Source organism: Amblyomma maculatum, chromosome 11, assembly GCF_055883805.1.
Source record: "Amblyomma maculatum isolate TAMU_Amacu chromosome 11, ASM5588380v1, whole genome shotgun sequence".
Taxonomy (NCBI): Eukaryota; Metazoa; Arthropoda; class Arachnida; order Ixodida; family Ixodidae; genus Amblyomma; species Amblyomma maculatum.
The window spans coordinates 125,107,914-125,126,497 of NC_139354.1; the positions used below are offsets into that span (position 1 = coordinate 125,107,914).

The 18,584-nt window shown below is 46.7% G+C and overlaps 1 protein-coding gene across 1 annotated transcript in view; it reads right to left on the minus strand.

The window, feature by feature from the left end:
* Positions 1-331: 331 nt before the first annotated feature.
* Positions 332-18,584, minus strand: part of LOC146174906 (uncharacterized) — a 99,109-nt gene continuing 80,856 nt past the window's right edge. Inside the window, exons 9-10 of the mRNA XM_084583265.1 lie at positions 11,578-11,664; positions 332-641 (exon numbers count right to left, since the gene is read on the minus strand). Of these exons, the coding sequence (XP_084439391.1) occupies positions 537-641; positions 11,578-11,664 (192 nt within the window). The 3' untranslated portion in view covers positions 332-536. The remainder of the gene's footprint in view (positions 642-11,577; positions 11,665-18,584) is intronic.

Genomic DNA, 18,584 nt, shown 5'->3' on the forward strand with positions numbered 1-18,584 from the left:
TATGCCTCTGCCCTGCTACAGACTTCAAGAAGTGGCTCTCAATATGTAACAAAAGCAATTATCTAATTAAATTTATTTATTTGCTGACGCTAGAGTTAGAAACGGTCCTGAGGAAACACCACACGCTCTTCAGCTGCGCCAGCTGACTGGAGGCCCTGAAATGTTCCAGGTTCTTCTGTGGTCAACGCCTTGCCAGTATTTGCCTTGCACATGCCAGCTGCCTGCAGTCTTCTCACGATGCCATGAGTTTAGTTCGACGAAGTCAGCCAAAAAGGGCTCTCCTCACACAGCGTCTGACTCATCATTCCCCCGTCGTTACACCCGTGTACCTCACACCTGTAAGAGCCATTCTCAAGTGTGGTTCGCTCAAAACAAAACACTTATCGTGTTTTTGTTCGGAACAGCGGCTTTCAAGCTATCGCATTGAAACCTGAATTAAACTGAAACGCTCAAAGCTTTTATTATATATATAGAGTTTATTTTTGAATGCACTGATAATTAGGGTTGGATAATGTTCTCTTTAAAGGACAGCGTTGTTATCCAGAGCCAGTTATCTCCTTCTCCGGGTCCTTAGCGCAATTCGTATGGACCTGGCAGACGCCATAACAGCATGTTCCAAGAGGTTCTTTTGGGTCGGTCGTCTGTGGCAAGAGAAACGTAATTTGAGATTATGCATTGCAAAAGGAACATGAGCAATAAGTACAAAACTGTAAGTTTAAGGTCCACATCAAGTTGTACATTTTATGTGTTAAATGTATATAGATGCCTGCAAAGATCAGATGTGCAAATGCTAGAAAATCGAATAAAACCGTCATTCTTGGACGTGATGTTGCTCTTAACGTATCCAAATCAAATGCTAAAGTGGTCGCGCAAAAGCACTCACATGCTGAACACCCCCAACCAAGAATATTTTCCCACCTACCTTGCGCCGCGGCTCCGATTTGCAAAGGTGTACGTTAGGTCGGCATTTATAACTACGTAGCCTAGCGCGGGTAATTCAATTTGAGCCCGGTATATTGGCTTCTACGTGCGACTCCCCGTGACGGATCTTTCAAGTTTACCAGCTATCAGAGAGAGTGATGGAGCCTGGATAGTTAGATATATAATTATTAGCATCCCTTTTTTAACAGAGTGGTAAGAAGTGTCACCTAGCTCGTGATACGTCCAGTGCTCAATATTTTTATTTTAAATGATTATTTCTTCAGCATAGTCCAACACTATAATTGCTTGACTTAAGTCGCCTGTTACTTGCTCCCACTATTTCACAGTTTAGCCTGCCATGGATGTTCCGAAACCCTGGTGCTCCTCGAATCCCTGCGTCGGCGTTGTACACTGGTAGTTGAAATGCCTTAGCCTATAATAATATGTTCAACCGCTTCCCCACTTTGCACGCAGCAGCAGCAAATGTCATTTATGAGTCAAATGCTTGGAGGAAGCATTTCGTCTTCAAGCGTCCAGCCTTTGCCTCGGAAAGTAAAGTACCACCGTTTGATATATCAAAAAAAATTTCCGTTTGTATTTTGGTCTAAGCCGCCCTCCAAAGCTGCATCGTTGATGAGTCCAACATTCTCTTTTGCCAATGAGGATTTGCTGAGGATGTTCCTGTTTGTTTCAAGGTGGTTTTTATATCGTTTCCTTTCCGATGAAATTTGTATTTATTTCCAAGCCATCTAGGTGCTCTCCATGTCGTATCAATGCTACACCGGTACAAGTACCTACAGAATTTGCCACCTATTCTCAGTCGTTTGCCTCAACCGTTCTTCCCAGTGCACCGTACTTCATACCCCCCCCCCCTCCCCGCACTTTGAACGGCGACCATCTCCAAATCACTTTGAACTGCCTCATCTGTAGCGGCTCCATGTGCCCCCAAAGAAAGCGTGCGGACTGCCGTCTGTTTTGCTTCAAGCGGTGAAGTCGTGGCAGATCCCAAGCACAGCACAGCATTTGAAAACGTCAAGTCCGGTACCATTGCGCCTTTCCAGATTCCTCGAATAACTTCATGTTTGCTATATCCTTAGAGCCTGACGTTTTTTATGACAATAGAGTTTCTTCTTGCTTTGTTTAGAATTTCCTCTTCGTGATCCCGCAAGTAGTGTTTGCCATGGTTTATCTAAATACCAAATTACTTCTACACTGAATTCTTGTTTACCTTACCTCTAACTTACGTTTTGCAGAGTGACTGGTCCGGGCTCATCCCTAAAAACCGACTCAGAATTTTTCTGCGCTCTCACTCTCAGTACATCTGCCTCTCTTTCGAAACTGTTTGCAAAGTCTTGGAGTCTTTCTGGCTATCTGCTAGAAGAACAATATCATCTGCCGGTGTACTGCTAAGTTCCAATCACCACTCTTCCGCCATGACATCATAAAACCCAATCATTTCAATTCTAACTTTCGTTCAATCCCTCTGATGTAGACTGTGAATAGAAGTGGTGATAAAGGACATCCCTGCCCAACTCCCCTCTTAATAGCAACTCCTTTTGCACCACCCAAGGCCTGCCACTTCACTGCTACGTTACTCTCCTTGTAAATGTCTTTCAATAGGCGTTTCGTATCCTTGGCTTTACCCTCTTTTTCCAGAAAATGACACATCAGAGTGCGGCTTACATTATCGTAAGCCCATTTGATATCTAAAAATGACATCCATTGAGACTGTGACTAAATTATTGTCTATTCTGTCATGTTACCTGAGGCTGTTCTGCGGTTCGCCTAATATCTACCCGTCCTCAATACACCCTTGTAACCGATCTTTGATTGCCTGCATTGTTGTTCTATACAATAACGATGTCACTGCTAACGCCTATAGCACTTGATGCGATATTTTTCACCCTTGTCTTTGTATAGGAGGCTCATTCTACTTTCTCCAGCTTGCTGGGATATTTTTAGTCAGCAGTGCCTATGGCTTTCTGACCCCGACCTCTTGTAGGGCCTTCGCCATAAAAATGATACATTCGACAATGATTCGAACCGTCCCTGCTGAGACTCAATTACTCGTGTCAAGTGCGTGAGTGTCATAGCTGATGTACCGGCGGGTGCTTTCGCTCGTTATACCCAGGTTTATATGAGTTTGAAGGTCCGAAATTTGAAGCGGTGGCTACGAGATGACGAAACAGGTAGGGTTATATCCCTAATCGCTCTGACAAAGCGGTCAATTTCCCCGATTTGATCGTGAATGTCATGGTTAAACTTCCGCCGCCATTTTACGCGGCGGCTTGCAGATTGCGCCACATACACGGACGAAATATCGCACCAGGCCTACGCCTTTAGTAAGGTAAATATCACGTAAAATCAATCAATGAAACAAGCTAAAAGCAATAAAAAACTATCAAGTGGTTTTGAAGCATAATACGTTAAACATAGATAACCGCTGGCAGGGTGTTTTGCGGAATGCATACAAAATGTTCAGTTTTCACAGTGACGTGCGTGGTCATTCGGTACTTGCTTCAAGTGCGGATGTTTTCGTTTCCTGTCCCGTTAGCAAGCGGTCGCAATAAACTGACCACATATTTATTATTTGGTGACACGTATAGTTCTTGAGTGCTCTAGCATTGCGACTGTATAGAAAATATAAAGACTGTAGACAACGATTTTTTAAACGCAGCATGATTGACCGGAAATGCTATGGGAAGAGAAGGCTGTGATAATGACTAAGTTGTGAAGAAGCTGATCTGGTAAAGCCATAGCAGGTCCTAAAAGCGTTGTAATTGTGATAGCGTGACGCTGATTTGTGACGTGGTGTAGTCTATATATTTGCCTCAGTGCTTTCAATAAAAGCTCATCGTTCGTCGTCCACGCCTGGCGTCAGTCATATCATCTGGCCACGGGGGTCGCACTCGAGAATATGCGGGCATCTACAACTTGCGCATCTAGCGCAACTTACGCAGATTTAATTGCTCAAGTCCCGCTTTATCGATTATATGCAGCAAAAACAAGTTGACATGAAAGAAAAGCGTGATCTGTCGCGTGGTGCTTTGCGCGTGCTTCGCGAATGTGATCGCGTGTACGTGAAGAGGGGGCCAGGTAACAGGCCTCTTGGGAGGCTATTATGGGGCACCAAGTTGTGAGTGTTGTGAAGCACGTGGTCAGAGTGCACTGGCATTTTCGTTTCATCCACGCTCATCATCTACAGCCACACTGTGCTGATCGTCTGGCAGCCCCAGAGCGACCATGTAAAACAACGCTGCCAAACAGACGGTCTTCACTCATCGGTCTCCAGCTTAGTGAGGAGGCCCAATCAGCTCGAGTGGCAGAAGAATGAAATCCGCCCAAGAAATTAAATAGCGCATACGCTTGTGATGTGATTTCTTCCTTGTCCTGTCTCGTGCCGCTACTTAATTTCCGAAATTCGTCCACCTTTCCACCTCCTCCATGGCATGACGCAGTGCCAACCTCCGAGAGTAGAGACCTCTCACTTCATCAAAACCATGGGCAGCTACAAACACCAGCGCCGACACCATCTACTGCGGGGGAAGAACCACCCCTTCGCAGAAGCACGCGTTTGCACAAGCAACCGGACTGGTTCAGACCACAAGAACTGTAGAAGAGCCAGTGTGTGTGTGTGGGGGGGGGGGAGGAGGAGAAATGTGTTAGCGTGACACTTCTTTGTGACGTGGTGCGTTATCACGCTGGTCGGGCCTATACATAGGCCGGCGCGCTTTGTCTATACCTCTTCTAGATTAGTTATACAATTACAAGGACTTTCTTCGGTGAGTGTTTAGATTCTTTTTTTTTGAAGTTTGGCTCACACGTTGCCAGGGAAGCAAAGAAGGAAAATCATTGGATTGTGCGTTTAATGACTTAATATTACTTCTTTCTAATCATGAAAGCATTTTGGAAAACTCTTGAGGACACTGCTGGCCATTTGCTGTTCGCGTTTCTTTTTTTTGTTTGCAGTGTGAAATTCCCTGCTCAAAATAATGCGCTGCACCATTGTTGTAAACACTTGAGAGCCTATAAATATCCGTGGGAACTTATTTTCCTTTTCTGTCTGGTTTCAATGACATTGCATTGTGACTGTAAAAACATTACCAGCTGTGGTTAATTATCTTCTCTCAAGAGAGAAGTTTTGTGCACCATTTTTTTGTGCACTACCCTAGGTACGAACACGCCGTACAGCATAGCTCTCCTACACAAGATAGAAGCCTTAAGACCACTTGGATGGGCCAAGATGCCCTTCAAGCTTGACAGATTTCGAATAGGATCATAACCTCCCTTCCTCCTTTCCGCCCCATCTCCCTTTGTTTTGAGTACTGCGGTGTACAGGCTCACGGCCACGTGACGAATTGAGAGCTTTACTAATTATGCCTCAAGAATTACTAAAAATCCACTAAACATCGATCCAATACCTAAAAAAAGCATAACGCTAAGGACTGAGTCAAATATCGTTTGATAACGTATCTCTAATGTACGTGCGATCAAGGATTTGTTTTATACTGAATTTTGTTCAATCATTTACAAGGGAATAATAGTTCAACTTTACACTAAAGCATTAAAAATATTTTGTTGGATCGGAACGGGCGTCAATAAATGCAATGGTTTGATTGCAGATCGCAATTAATTATTGAAAAAAAATTGAACTTTTGCTATATTGTTACGGACTTGTTCTCAAACAGAGCACGGAGGAAGAAAGAATGAAGAGGACGAAGAAGTGTGCGCGCCCGTTCGACCTTTGTCTGGTGGCACTTGTGTCGTTCCCGCTAGCCGTGTGTACCTGGCGTACTGAACCGACTAGAACGTCTCCGTCGCGACGCTAAGGGCGTAACATTGTGGTGGAGAAGCCGGGTAACGATCCCTGGCGCTACAGACAGCACCGACACAACTGGAGCCTCGCCGGAGTCGTCGCCTTGCGGGCCTCGAACCGCAAACCAGCGCCATGCAATCGGCCAATGACCCGCAAGCAGCCCGTGGTGACGCGGTGATCCAGGCTGAAGATCGGCCTGCGGGTGCAGCGAACAGTTCTTCGCATCACTATCGGGAGCCCCGGACTTTCGCGGGAGCGGCAGGCGAGGACGTTGACGAGTGGTTGACCCACTACCAACGGGTGAGCCACTACAATCGATGGGACGCCGCCGCTAAGCTCGCAAACGTGGTTTTTTTTCCTAACCCATACCGCTCTTGTTTGGTTCGAAAACCACGAAGACTCTCTTACCACCTGGGATCGTTTCGTTACTGAATTGCGGCAGTGCTTCGGTGACTGTCTTGCACGAAGGAAGCGAGCTGAACACACGCTTACGCACAGAGCTCAGCTACCTGGAGAAACATGCACAACTTACATAGAGGAGGTCCTGAAGCTATGTAAAACTGCAAGCGCTAAAATGACCGAGGAAGATAAAGTACGACATCTTCTGAAGGGCATCGCAGATGATGTTTATAATTTTCTAATTGACAAAGGTGACCTGAACGCCGTTTGTGATGTCATTCGGCATGTTCGCACATTCGAGACATTGAAGACTCGTCGCATAACTCCAAAATTTGGGCGGCTCGCCAACGTTCCATCTGTGGCGAGCATTGAAGACAACTTCATGGACTTGTCGTCGACGATCCGGCAAATAGTTCGTGAGGAACTGCAGCGGTTTGAGCCCCCTGTACGGTCTCCATCATCTTTGCCCTCTGACGTTGTCGGCTCTCGAGGGCCTCCCTCCTTGCTCCCGTCGATGCCCGTTGTGAATTCTATCAATACGGCACAGGCGGACGCTTACTCCAACAGCCCGACGCCAAGGTTCGATAGCCCTGGTCACCCGCCTCGCTACGACTCGCGCCCAACTAACTTCTTGTCGCCCTATGATCAGCACTATGAGTACCATCCTCAACCACCACCTGCTCGCTATTTCCGGCGTCCAACCCGAAGACCTGAAGATGAGTTTCGCTACCCAATGCACACTGTCTCCTCGGAGCCCTCCAGGGAACAAGGTTTTCGTCGCACAGCCCCCGTGTGCCGACGCTGCGGCATTGAGGGGCACATAGCTCGATACGGCCGCAGCCGCCCACTCACCCGTTACGATCGGCCCGTCCAAAATGCTCCGCCACGTAACCATTTCTACGACTCTAATTGGCAATGGCCCCCATCTTCGTATGAATATCCCCAGACCAATGGACCGCGCAACAACTCTCCTGCTTCCGAACGAAGTGTCTCACCACCACCTGCCTCTTCTGCGCGCCGCTTTCCGTCACCACGGCCACGAAGGCAGTCGGCATCGCCTTTGCCGGAAAACTAGTCAGCGCGGCTGCTGGAGGTCAGGCCGCTGGAGACTGTGCGCTGCCTGAAGAAATTCCTCCATCTGTTGTTATGTTAAAGAACACGGTCTATGTGCTTGTGGATGGTGTGGCGACAATGGCTTTAGTGGATACCGGGGCAACCATTTCAATAATGAGTTTATCGTTTAAGAAGCGGTTAGGACGCAAAGTTATGTTTGTTTGGGACAGAAATGTGAATTTTTATGGCGCGGGTGGTGAGGTGTTGTGTCCCCTGGGAATGTGTAGTGCTTCGGTGTCCATCGGTGGAACGGTATTCGCAGCGGAGTTTGCAGTGCTTTCGCGATGCACGCATGACCTAATTCTAGGTATTGACTTTTTGAGAATGTGTGGCGCTACGGTCGACTGCCGCTCTGGGGAACTCTGCGTTGATGGTTCCCTTCCTTCTGGACTCTTAGAGAAGCCGCATGTCCGTGAAGATGTGTTCTGTGCAACAGAGGATACCAATGTCCCAGCCTTGTCTATGGTGTGCGTCCCAGTCTTGTGCCCCAGCCGTGCTTCCGACACCTTCGACGCTACAGTGGCACCGCTTCATTCTAACTGTGCAAAGAAATACATTCTGGTTCCTCATTGCCTACTGTCGGTGGTCAAGGGCTGCTCACGGCTGTGGGCCATTAATTGTTCTTCGCAACCAGTAGTTTTGCCTGTGAATATGAAGATTGCGACCTGTAGCCAAGACGACGCCCCGTCGGTGGCTTTGGTTACTGATGCACCTGGCGAAAGTGCTGCCGCTCCAGCCCCTGACACGCAACTACATCGGATGATCAGCCGCTCTCTAACCAGGGACCAGCGTGACGCTTTGGAGGCCTTACTGGTCAAGTATTCTTCCATATTTGATTTTTCCCAGTCTAGCGGCTCACGGTGCATTCCCGTGACACGTACCCGGCATCGCATTGACACAGGCTACTCACACCCAATTCGACAGAAGCCGTACAGAGTGTCACCAACAGAACGCCAGGTCATCAGTGAGCAGGTTCGGGATATGCTGGAAAAGGGTGTTATTCAAGAGTCATGCAGTCCCTGGGCCGCCCCTGTAATTCTGGTGAAGAAGAAAGATGGTACATTTCGCTTTTACGTCGACTATCGCCGTCTGAATGCTGCAACAAAGAAGGATGTGTATCCCCTTCCGCGGATCGATGACGCCATAGATTGTCTGTTCTCGGCATCATATTTTTCATCCGTCGATAAAAGGGATATAGGCAGATCCCTATGCACCCTGACGACAAGGAAAAAACGGCATTTATCACACCCGACGGCCTGTTTGAATTTAATGTAATGCCTTTCGGGCTCTGCAATGCTCCTGCAACTTTCGAGAGATTTATGGACTCTATCCTACGGGGACTAAAATGGCAAATATGTATGTGCTACCTCGATGATGTCGTCATTTTTGGCCGGACATTCGAAGAGCACAACGAACGCCTCGCTCTCGTGCTTGACTGCTTCAACAACGCCGGTCTAGTACTTAATTCGAAGAAGTGTCGCTTCGGTGAGCGCCAGATTTTGGTACTAGGACACCTCGTCGATCGTGAAGGCGTCAGACCTGACCCTCAAAAGACTGCGGCCGTTGCATCGTTTCCAACACCTCAGAACGTGAAGGAACTCCGAAGTTTCCTAGGACTGTGCTCATATTTCCGCCGCTTCATTCCCCGTTTTGCTGACATTGCTAATCCGCTTACGTGCCTTCTCCACAAAGACGCTCCCTTCCAGTGGACATCAGAGTGTGACTCTTCTTTTTGCCAGCTCAAGTTTTTACTAACGTCACATCCGATTCTCCGGCATTTCAACCCTTCTGCTCCAACGGAACTGCACACGGATGCCAGTGGTGTTGACATTGGTGCTGTGCTGATTCAGCGTTACGGCGACAAGGAACATGTTATTGCTTACGCCAGTCGTTCCTTAAGCAAACCTGAACGAAATTACACAATCACTGAGCAAGAATGCCTCGCGGTAGTTTTCGCCGTTCAGCGATTTCGCTGTTATCTATACGGGCGGCCCTTCACAGTGGTCACTGATCATCATTCCCTGTGCTGGCTGATAAACCTCCGTGACCCATCTGGCCGTCTTGCACGGTGGGCAATTCGTTTACGAGAGTTTGATTATACAGTTTCGTACAAGAGTGCACGCCGGCACGCTGACGCAGACTGTCTCTCACGTTTACCGCTTCCCACAACGAAATGTGACGCCGACAATTTTGATCATTACATCGCTGCGGTTTTACGTCCATTCCCCGATACCCGTACATTCCGCACTGAGCAGAGGAAAGATGAGAATCTCCAACCATTCTTTACCGCTGCAAGGGACCCTACAGCTTCCACTCCCTATTGTATACGGAGTGGTCTTTTGTACAAAAAGGACTATTCTCCCACTGGTCTCCGCTACCTTCTGGTGGTGCCCGTCAGCCTACGCTCCTCTGTTTTGCGCGTTATGCACGACGACCCCACTTCGGGACACCTGGGATCTGCGCGGACGCTCTATCGCATCCAAGAACGTTTCTACTGGCCCCGGATGCGTGAAACCACTGAGAAGTATGTGGCTAGCTGTGCTCAATGTGCGAGTCACAAACGCCCCGCCGGCGCTCTTCCTGGTCTTCTTCATCCGGTGACGCCTCCAAGATCCCATTTGAGAAAGTCGGGGTAGACCTCTTTGGACCTTTTCCCAAGTCTCATTCTTGCAAACGCTGGATCGTCATCTGCACTGATTACCACACTCGTTACTGTGAGACGGCAGCGCTCCCATCGGCTACTGCACACCAAGTCTCCCTCTTCCTGCTGCACTTTGTTATACTGCGCCATGGGCCTCCCCGAGTGTTGATCAGCGACCGAGGGCGTCAGTTCACCGCTGATGTTGTCGAAGAACTCCTTCGTTTGTGCCAAACGCATTTCCGACATTCTACCCCGTATCATCCGCAAACAAATGGGTTGACCGAGCGAACCAACCGGACACTCACCAACATGCTTTCAATGTACGTCGCCGCCGACCACTAGGACTGGGACACTGTGCTACCATTTATAACATACGCATACAACACCGCCCAACAGGAAACAACAAGTTATAGTCCATTCTTTCTCCTCTATGCCCGGTCTCCTCGACACATCCTCGACACCATCCTCCCGTTCTCCACAGACGACGAACCTGAGATTGCTGAGATCCTGTGCCGGGCTGAAGAAGCCCTTGGATAGCCCGCCTGAGAACTCTCGCCTCACAAAAGCGCTCGAAATCCCGCTACGACGACCACCATCGCCACGTCACCTACCTCCCTGGAGATATGGTCTGGCTTTGGCGTCCACTAAGGAAGCGTGGCTTAAGTCAGAAACTGCTGGCGCATTATATCGGTCCCTATGTTATCCTCGAGGCAATTAGTGACCTCACCTATCGGATTGCGTGCCTTACAAAAAGTGGCCGACGTTCTTCACGAACTGAGCTTGCCCACGTCGCGCGTCTGAAACCCTGTCATGCTCGTGCTGATGATTGACTCGCCCGGAGGGCTTCGCCTGCGACGAGGGAAGTGTTACGGACTTGTTCTCAAACAGAGCACGCAGGAAAAAAGAAGGAAGAGGAAGAAGAAGTGTGCGCGCCTGTTCGACCTTTGTCTGGTGGCACTTGTGTCGTTCCCGCTAGCCGTGTGTACCTAGCGTACTGAACCGACTAGAACGTCTCCGTCGCGACGCTAAGGGCGTAACAATATCATCAAGCAGTATACTTGAGTAGGTCGCGCAAAGTAAAATGGCGCTGGACTAAGTTTGATCCTTATATATTTTGTGATAATTAGTTATTTGTGATTACAATAAATAAATATAGAGTTAGATTATATATTGTTTCACTGAACATTTGAAGTACGATTCTACTACACTAATTGCCGGTCCTAATCAATTACCGCTACTTAGTAACTGCGAATAAATCTTGAACTGTACGCTACAGTATCAAGTTACATATTTAAAACTCTTGATGATTAGGATTCACAATTTGATGTAATTGTACTACTGTCGCTCAATTTTTGGTATATCCGGTCAAATTTTGACTCCAGATTCTTTAGATGTTCACAAAGCTTGCTTGGAAAACTTACCTGTTTTCAGAGAGGCATGTATGTGTTAGCAGAATAGGATTTTGAGTGATCAGTGCTCTTTTTTGGGTTTACTTAACGGCAACGGAAAGTATTTGCAAAATTTTCTCTCGAGAAAAAAGAAAGATTGCATGAAAACATAACCTGGTATAGTAATAAACACCAATAGAGCATAATTGTTATATGGCCCCAATGTATTCAATAATTACAATACGTTTTCGCGTTGGCATAAAAAGGAAGCTGTGATTAAAGTGCTGTTTATTTCATACCTTACACCAAGAGGTCCTGGAATGGTATCCGAACAACCAAGGTCCGCCTATCTGGCAGTATTCGATGCAGTTGCTTGTCGGGCTTTCCTGCCAAAAATGAAATGTTTTTTTGCGAAAGATTTTGCGCTGAGAAATATGAATTGAAAAATGCAAAAAATTTGTTACGATTTAGTCGAAACATTTGTGTGACTAAATATTCTTTCTTTTTTGATTGAGATATTTATCCCTTTTCCGCAGTTAAGGATATGGTAACACGCTGAGAAGTACTCCGCTTTTCAAGAATGGTACACATTTTTTCAATTTATGAACTTAAGTGAGAAATATGATGAATGTTAAATCTAATAATTTTCTTTAAACATCTGAGTATTCCTAAACTGATAACGTGACACTTTCTAACTTGTCCAATTTTTTCAGAGAAGGGGGGGGGGGGGCGGGTTCTGGTACTATTGTAATTCTACAGCTCAAAATATGAGGTTCAGATATTTTTCTCATCGAAACATTTCATTGTCATTAGAGTAAAGCTGTAACTATACCCAATCTTGTCCGTGCTGTGAAAGCTGTTGGCTGGTTTCGGTACCTGCCTTCAATAGCCAATCAACTATTTACTTCACGTTTTCTGACTCATCTCCACCACATACACAAAGTAGTTCAACGAACACTTTCAAAAAACTAAAAACAGACGATTCGAAAAAGACAAAATTCTAAAATAAATTACCAGCCTCAGAGGACACAATTTACTTCTAAAGAATTTATATTATAAACGTTATTGCCTAGCACTCTTTACGTACTTGTTACCACAAAGCTGGTTTCAGTCCCAATAAGAATACTTAAAACGTAGGCACTACGATGCAGGAATAGTTATAAAAAGAACGAGAGTCGTCTTTAAAATACACTGAAAGGCGAACAATACGAGGTTTGTTTTGTACACAAATCCAAAACTGAGAACATTTTATTGAAAAGCGCTTGGTAGAGACGCGACGCAAGCTAATAACTCGTTCCAGTGACTTCGGCGGCCTTTTAGCATTGTAATAAGCATGGCGCCATTTCTACCTGCACATGTGGTTTCGTCTTTGCAAGGAAAGGCCGTTACGGGAAAACTACTGCAAGTACCACAGCCAAGTAGGTGCCCCTACTGATTATTAGTTTTCTCGCCATATCACTCTATTCTGCCGTCCCAGTTTACACCCGCATCTAGACCGTCCTCTTCACTATGGAGCCTGCATCAACAGCACGTGCTTCTTTCAATACCCGGCATCAGGAAGAAGGTCGAGCTATCGCCAACAGAACTAAATCCAATCACTCTTGAATACTTCCATGAGCACCATGCAAATGGTATGCACGTCTACACCGAAGGTTGAGTGAATGCCGTGAGCTCTTCAGGCTCCATGGTCATACCCGCAATTACTACAGACATAAAAGTTAGGGCAATTCACCGTACTTCTTCGACAGCCGCAGAAATAACCGCTCTACGTGTCGCTGTTAGGCATATCAGTCAGCAAAGTGCTCAACGATGGTCTATTTTCACAGATTCAAATGCAGCCCTGCAAGACCTAATAGCAGCTCTTAGCCGTGGAGCCCATGAGCAACTCGTCGCGGAAATACAACTTCATCACTATGCCATAAAAGGAGGACATGACATCATATACCAATGGCTTCCAGGACACAGCGGCATAGTGGACAATCCCCGGGCGGACGAGGTCGCACGAACAGCCCACCAAGACAGCGATTGCGTATTGATTCCCTTTTCCAGGGCAGACGCAGTGGGCAGGCTTCGCGCACTTGCGCGGGAACACGCGCTCTCCTTGTGGAGTTCTGACCAGTTTGCGAACTGCCGCTTAAAATACCAGGACCCTGACCTGAAGCTCCGGCTTCCACCTGGCCTACCCCGATGTGAAGAAACTTTGCTGTGCCACCTGTGGGTTGCTGTAGCATATACAAACTCTTATTCGTTTGTGAAAGGTATGGCAAATAGCCCTGCACGTACAAACTGCGGGTGCGACGAGACTATAGGCCGCATTCTTTGTGAGTGCCCCATATACAGCGAGGAAAGACCGTGTCTATGCCGTGCGATGGACCGTCTATATAGACGCCAACTGACTGAAATTAAGATCATAGGTCCCTAACCACGGCGATCGTCTGCGGTGAAGGCCTCCCAGGCACTGCTCCGCTTTATGAAAAGCACAGGACTCATCGAAAGGCTATGATTTTTTATGTTACGTTCTATGACTGTGACGTGATGTGATGTGACATGTCTGTGATGTGACTGTACGGTCTTCAACCATCCCTCTCTCACCCACAACTTTTATACCCACCTACCCCTCCCCCAGTGCAGGGTAGCAAACCAGTTCATTTACCGGTTAACCCTCCTGCCTTTCCTCCTCATCTTTCTCCTCCTTCTCGCCATATCATGCACAGACCTATGTTTCGCAGCTTGCTGGTATTGAGAGCCCAGTCATAGCCTTCTGCGTTGTTGGCGTTTCGAGAGTGATACAGCAACAAAGTACACAAGCCGATACAGCAGAGTGTGCATCTGGATATTTCCGCGCTAGCCAATGAAACTCGTCGTACCGTACAACCCGTCTGAACCAGGCTTCCCGCGCGTCAGTGACTCAGTTTTGGCTTTGTGTAGGTACAGCGCCAGAATATTTATATGGGGCTTGAGGAAACAATTTTTACTGTGTTCATAAACTGTGCAACATCACCTTTTCCTGCTTTAGAATCTCCATTGGAGATAAATACCGGACTGATTTAATTAAAACGCATTACGGTGACGTAATTAATAATCGAAGAGTCAGAGAGGGTTTGCCGGAAATTCTTTTAGCTGAGGCAAAAGGTATATTCCTGTATTTTAAACATTTTTAACTTTTTTGTCCAAAAAAATTTGAAAACGCACTACAATTATACCTTGACGGCCTGGCATGCGGACGGATTGTAAATGGCCAAAAAGCATTTTTTTATCTTCTTACATATCTACTAACCAACGTGTGGTGTCATTAACGATATACAGTGTCGCAGAAAATATAAGACAAAAGTTAAAAAACAAATTATTGTGAGCCCGATGGAAGAATATTTCGCATAGGCCAGGCAAATCTCAGCAGGCTGTTTTTGTTATGTTCTGGAAAGAAATGAGTTTTTTACGCTAATGTTTCTGCACTCCTAGATATTTCCTTTCAGCACAAAATGTGATTTGCAACGTTGGAGAGCCATTTCAGAAGCAAGCTGAAGCGGCTGTGCAGTACTCACGGCTCTCGACTGCCTTATTCAAGGGTGCGATATTGATTGCGGCAACGGCGGCCACTCTTCGATGAAGGAAAAAGATGAGGTAAAATTGTAACCCTGCTAAACGCAAGTAACCAAAGCAAAAGCGGTGGAACGTTCCGCTCGACACGGCTCTCTTCGTCTCTGTGCATGAGCCTCTCGGCGAGCTATGTAACTGGATGATCGTATTCAGCCTGTTGTCATCGCAACCTTTGATACGCAGGCAGCTAACGAGGCGTCTCACCTAGGTCATCCATGGTGAATGCTGCCGTTAAATTGTTCAGAGTTGTTGCAATCTGTTTACACTGGTTAGGTATAACCGGTAATTAAAGGTCCCAGGTTCGTTTACGGGTGTCAGCACCAACCGATATGATGGAATGAAAGACGAACGCCATCAGCCGTCCGGCCCATGCCACTTATGAAATCCTTGCATTAGCCCATGCGCGAGCGCGATAGCTTGGGCCAAGGCGATGATTTGTCTCCATTATCAACTTCAGCGGAGTGTACCAAGACTGGGCGAGCGCCACGGCTCCGACGTTGCTGCATTTGAGTAACGTCATGGTTGGCAAGTGAATATGCAGAGGCTCGGTTACCTCAGTTTCGGCGGCGGTATTGCCGCGGCACCGTCGGCGATGGCGGCTGAGTGACGTTATAGCTGCCACGTGGTTTCTACTCGGTTAGAGGTCAAACGCGCAAACACGGCGAAGAAGCTGCGGAGGGGAATCGTAAAAGCTTTCGCTTCTAAAAGCAAGGCACCCGTGCGCTGTACGATATCAATCCAATGAACACAATGCACTCAAAATTTTCCCAACTCTCCACTACGGCCTGAGTCGCTATGGAAAATTGCGCACCATATCAGAAACCAAACAAACTTTCAGAAGTCCTCACTCCATTACTTGCGATAAAAACCCTTGTGCATGTTTGTGTCCAACCACGAAAAACAGCACTATGGATACTAAAAAATCTGATGTTCAGCGCAATCACGCGCCTCCTTGGTTCTAGAAAAAGGAATCGGCTGTCATAGTCTTTCCAAAGCCTCAGTGCAGCGACAGGAAAATATACCTGCGAGTGGTTTCTTTGCCCGTTTTACCAGCCGGTGAGCGTGTGTCAACCGTTGATATTTACAAGTTATTGATGATGTGCCACTATTGGTGCGTACGCTCCCAGACACCATTCGATTTGGTGGTGGTAGCTTTTCCGATCTCAAAGGAGATGCCTTCGACCTGTGTGGCAAGCTCAGCCGGAAGTCAGCCACCTGTAGTGACAGAAAGGGGGTGGCCGTTTGATGCCCAGCTTGCGTCGGTTCAAGCCAGAGTAACGGTCGGAGTCAGAATTGCTAAGCAAGAAACTTTTAAGAGCAAGCGATGATACAGAAGTATTCCCAATAACCCCTGATATACACAGACAAGAGGTTCAGAGAAAGGTAACGAAAAGCATGCAGATAAAGAGGTTTTCAATAAACACAGAAGCTTTACAACACCGAAAAATACACGAGTGATGCGGCACAAATAAACACCAAATTGTTCACAGGGCACTGTCATAGATCGCCGTCTGGAGGGTAACGATGTGGCCACCCTGTAGACGTGCGCCGCTCCCTCGCAGACCGATGGCCTTGCCGATGATGAATTGACCCCAGGAGAACAGTAGCACTGCAACACTCGATGTTGTGCTGACTCTAGCACAGGCTGGATGCTAACCTGCAGCAGCGACGCGACCTCAATAAATATTACGTGCCTGAATTATCTGTTATAACGCGCCATAATCCGCGCGCTCATACTAGTAAAATTTGCTCTGCAAACGTCCTCTCATCTGCTGCCGATACGCGTGTCGTCATTGGCCATCTTCAGCTGAACCTTTTGGAAGAAATGTGGTTTCTTCTCGGGCCGGGTAAGTGCTCGTCGCTGCCGAGTGGTGAGGAAGGGATGACGCTGATGCCGGCAAGGCTAGGCGTTCTCCTCTTGAGGAAAAGCAGCGATTTCTCAAATAATCTGGAGCGCTCTTTGCGATGCCACGTGCGCGCCTATTTCACAGTGCGCTGACTCAATGTAAATGTGTGCCGATTTCGTGACACTGCCCATCCTTTAAAAAATATTGTACTACAATATTTGCAGCACACGAACATCGGGCACACGTGCATTCATTCACAAACTTCATTGGGCATATGCTACCAACGTCACGCACACCAATTGCACAAGTTTCATAAACTCCAAAAACACGCACATCACTACAATGATGTTCAGAATGTTCAGAAACATAACTGAGTATCGTCAATACAAACTTAAAAACATATCACAAATCGTGAGCACACAACCTCCATTTCACAAAACTAAGACCACATAAACGCAAGGCATACTTTCGACGGCACTTCCCACACGACTAGCGCTCCCCGCATTCAACACATTAGCCAGCTTTTTTTCTGATAAAACGTTTTTTTATTGTTCTCACATGGGTTCGGCTCTTTTTCCTGGTTCAACGTAGATTTCCATTTGCGAATTGATCACGCTTCTTTTCTACTTGTGCTTGCTGATTTCCGACGGAAAGTCTGACTTTTGTCTCCGATACTACCAGCAGGGAGCTTGCAGGTAGAACTATGAAAGATTACGTATACTTGCCCGAAGAAGACGGGACACAAAAAAGGCACAAATACGACATGTACGGAGCGCAACTTCCAAATTGTTTTAATTGTGAAAAGGCCGATACATTTACACCGGCACTGAGAACTAGTGCAGCCATATGCTTGGTACCGCTCTGTGTAGGCCGTATCATTTCTTCTTTCTCTTTGCGTTTTCACTTCCAATCCTTCAGTCGCATCTTCTTACAGCGAGGTTCTCACTGCAGACTCTTTGTCCTCCCATTTAGTTAGCTTTCCTTTCTGAAACTTCTTATACAATTCTTCCATCGCAGTGTAGACTTCATTTTCTTCCAATTCTGTACCCTTAACTTTAAGACCTGCATTTTTGCTTTCGTCTAAGACAAATCTTTTTTCATCTCCCTCAGCGGTAACAACCTTCTCGGTAGGAGAGCCTTCATTCAGAATAAGAGTCTTTTCCATTTCAAGGAGAGTGCTATCCTCAGCCTCAGTTAAATATGAGATTTTCACTGTCAAGCGGGAGACTCTTTGATGAAGCCTTCGAGTTTGACAGCCGCATTCTGAACTTCTGCGAAACCTGTCGCTTAGGGGGGTTCATTCTGGATTTCATCAAATATTTCCGCTCCAGTGTGATCTATACATTCTTCAATTTCATTCGCAGGAACAGTTTTTTCCATAAACATCATCTCACTGCTTGAACTAGATTCAACCTCCTCTGTAGTTGTGAACGAACGCATTGTCGCAATGTGCCTCCATAGAAAATGAAAGGCAGCCCTTAGATGTTCCGTGATACAATCCTACCACTGACCTTCAGCGGGCTTCCTCAGAAAGTTCCTATCTTTTCTAAACTTCTCTTTCTTCTGTAACATACGCCTGTTCCATTCTCGCTCTCGTTCTGCCTGCTTCCTGAGCTATTCTTTATCTCTTCTTGTCTGCCGCTGCTTGCTTCCTCAGCCATTCTTTCTCTCTTTCTACTTTAACCTTTATTTCTATTTATTCCTACTCATTATCGCTGTTCTCCTTTTAGAACATTCTATACGCCCAACTTATTAATCTCCTTGACATTAGTTCTCATTCTGAACTGTGCAAATGATAACACATAGCACTCATCGGTTGACCTAATACAGTCATTTCGCCGCGGCACATCTCGCTATCGCTC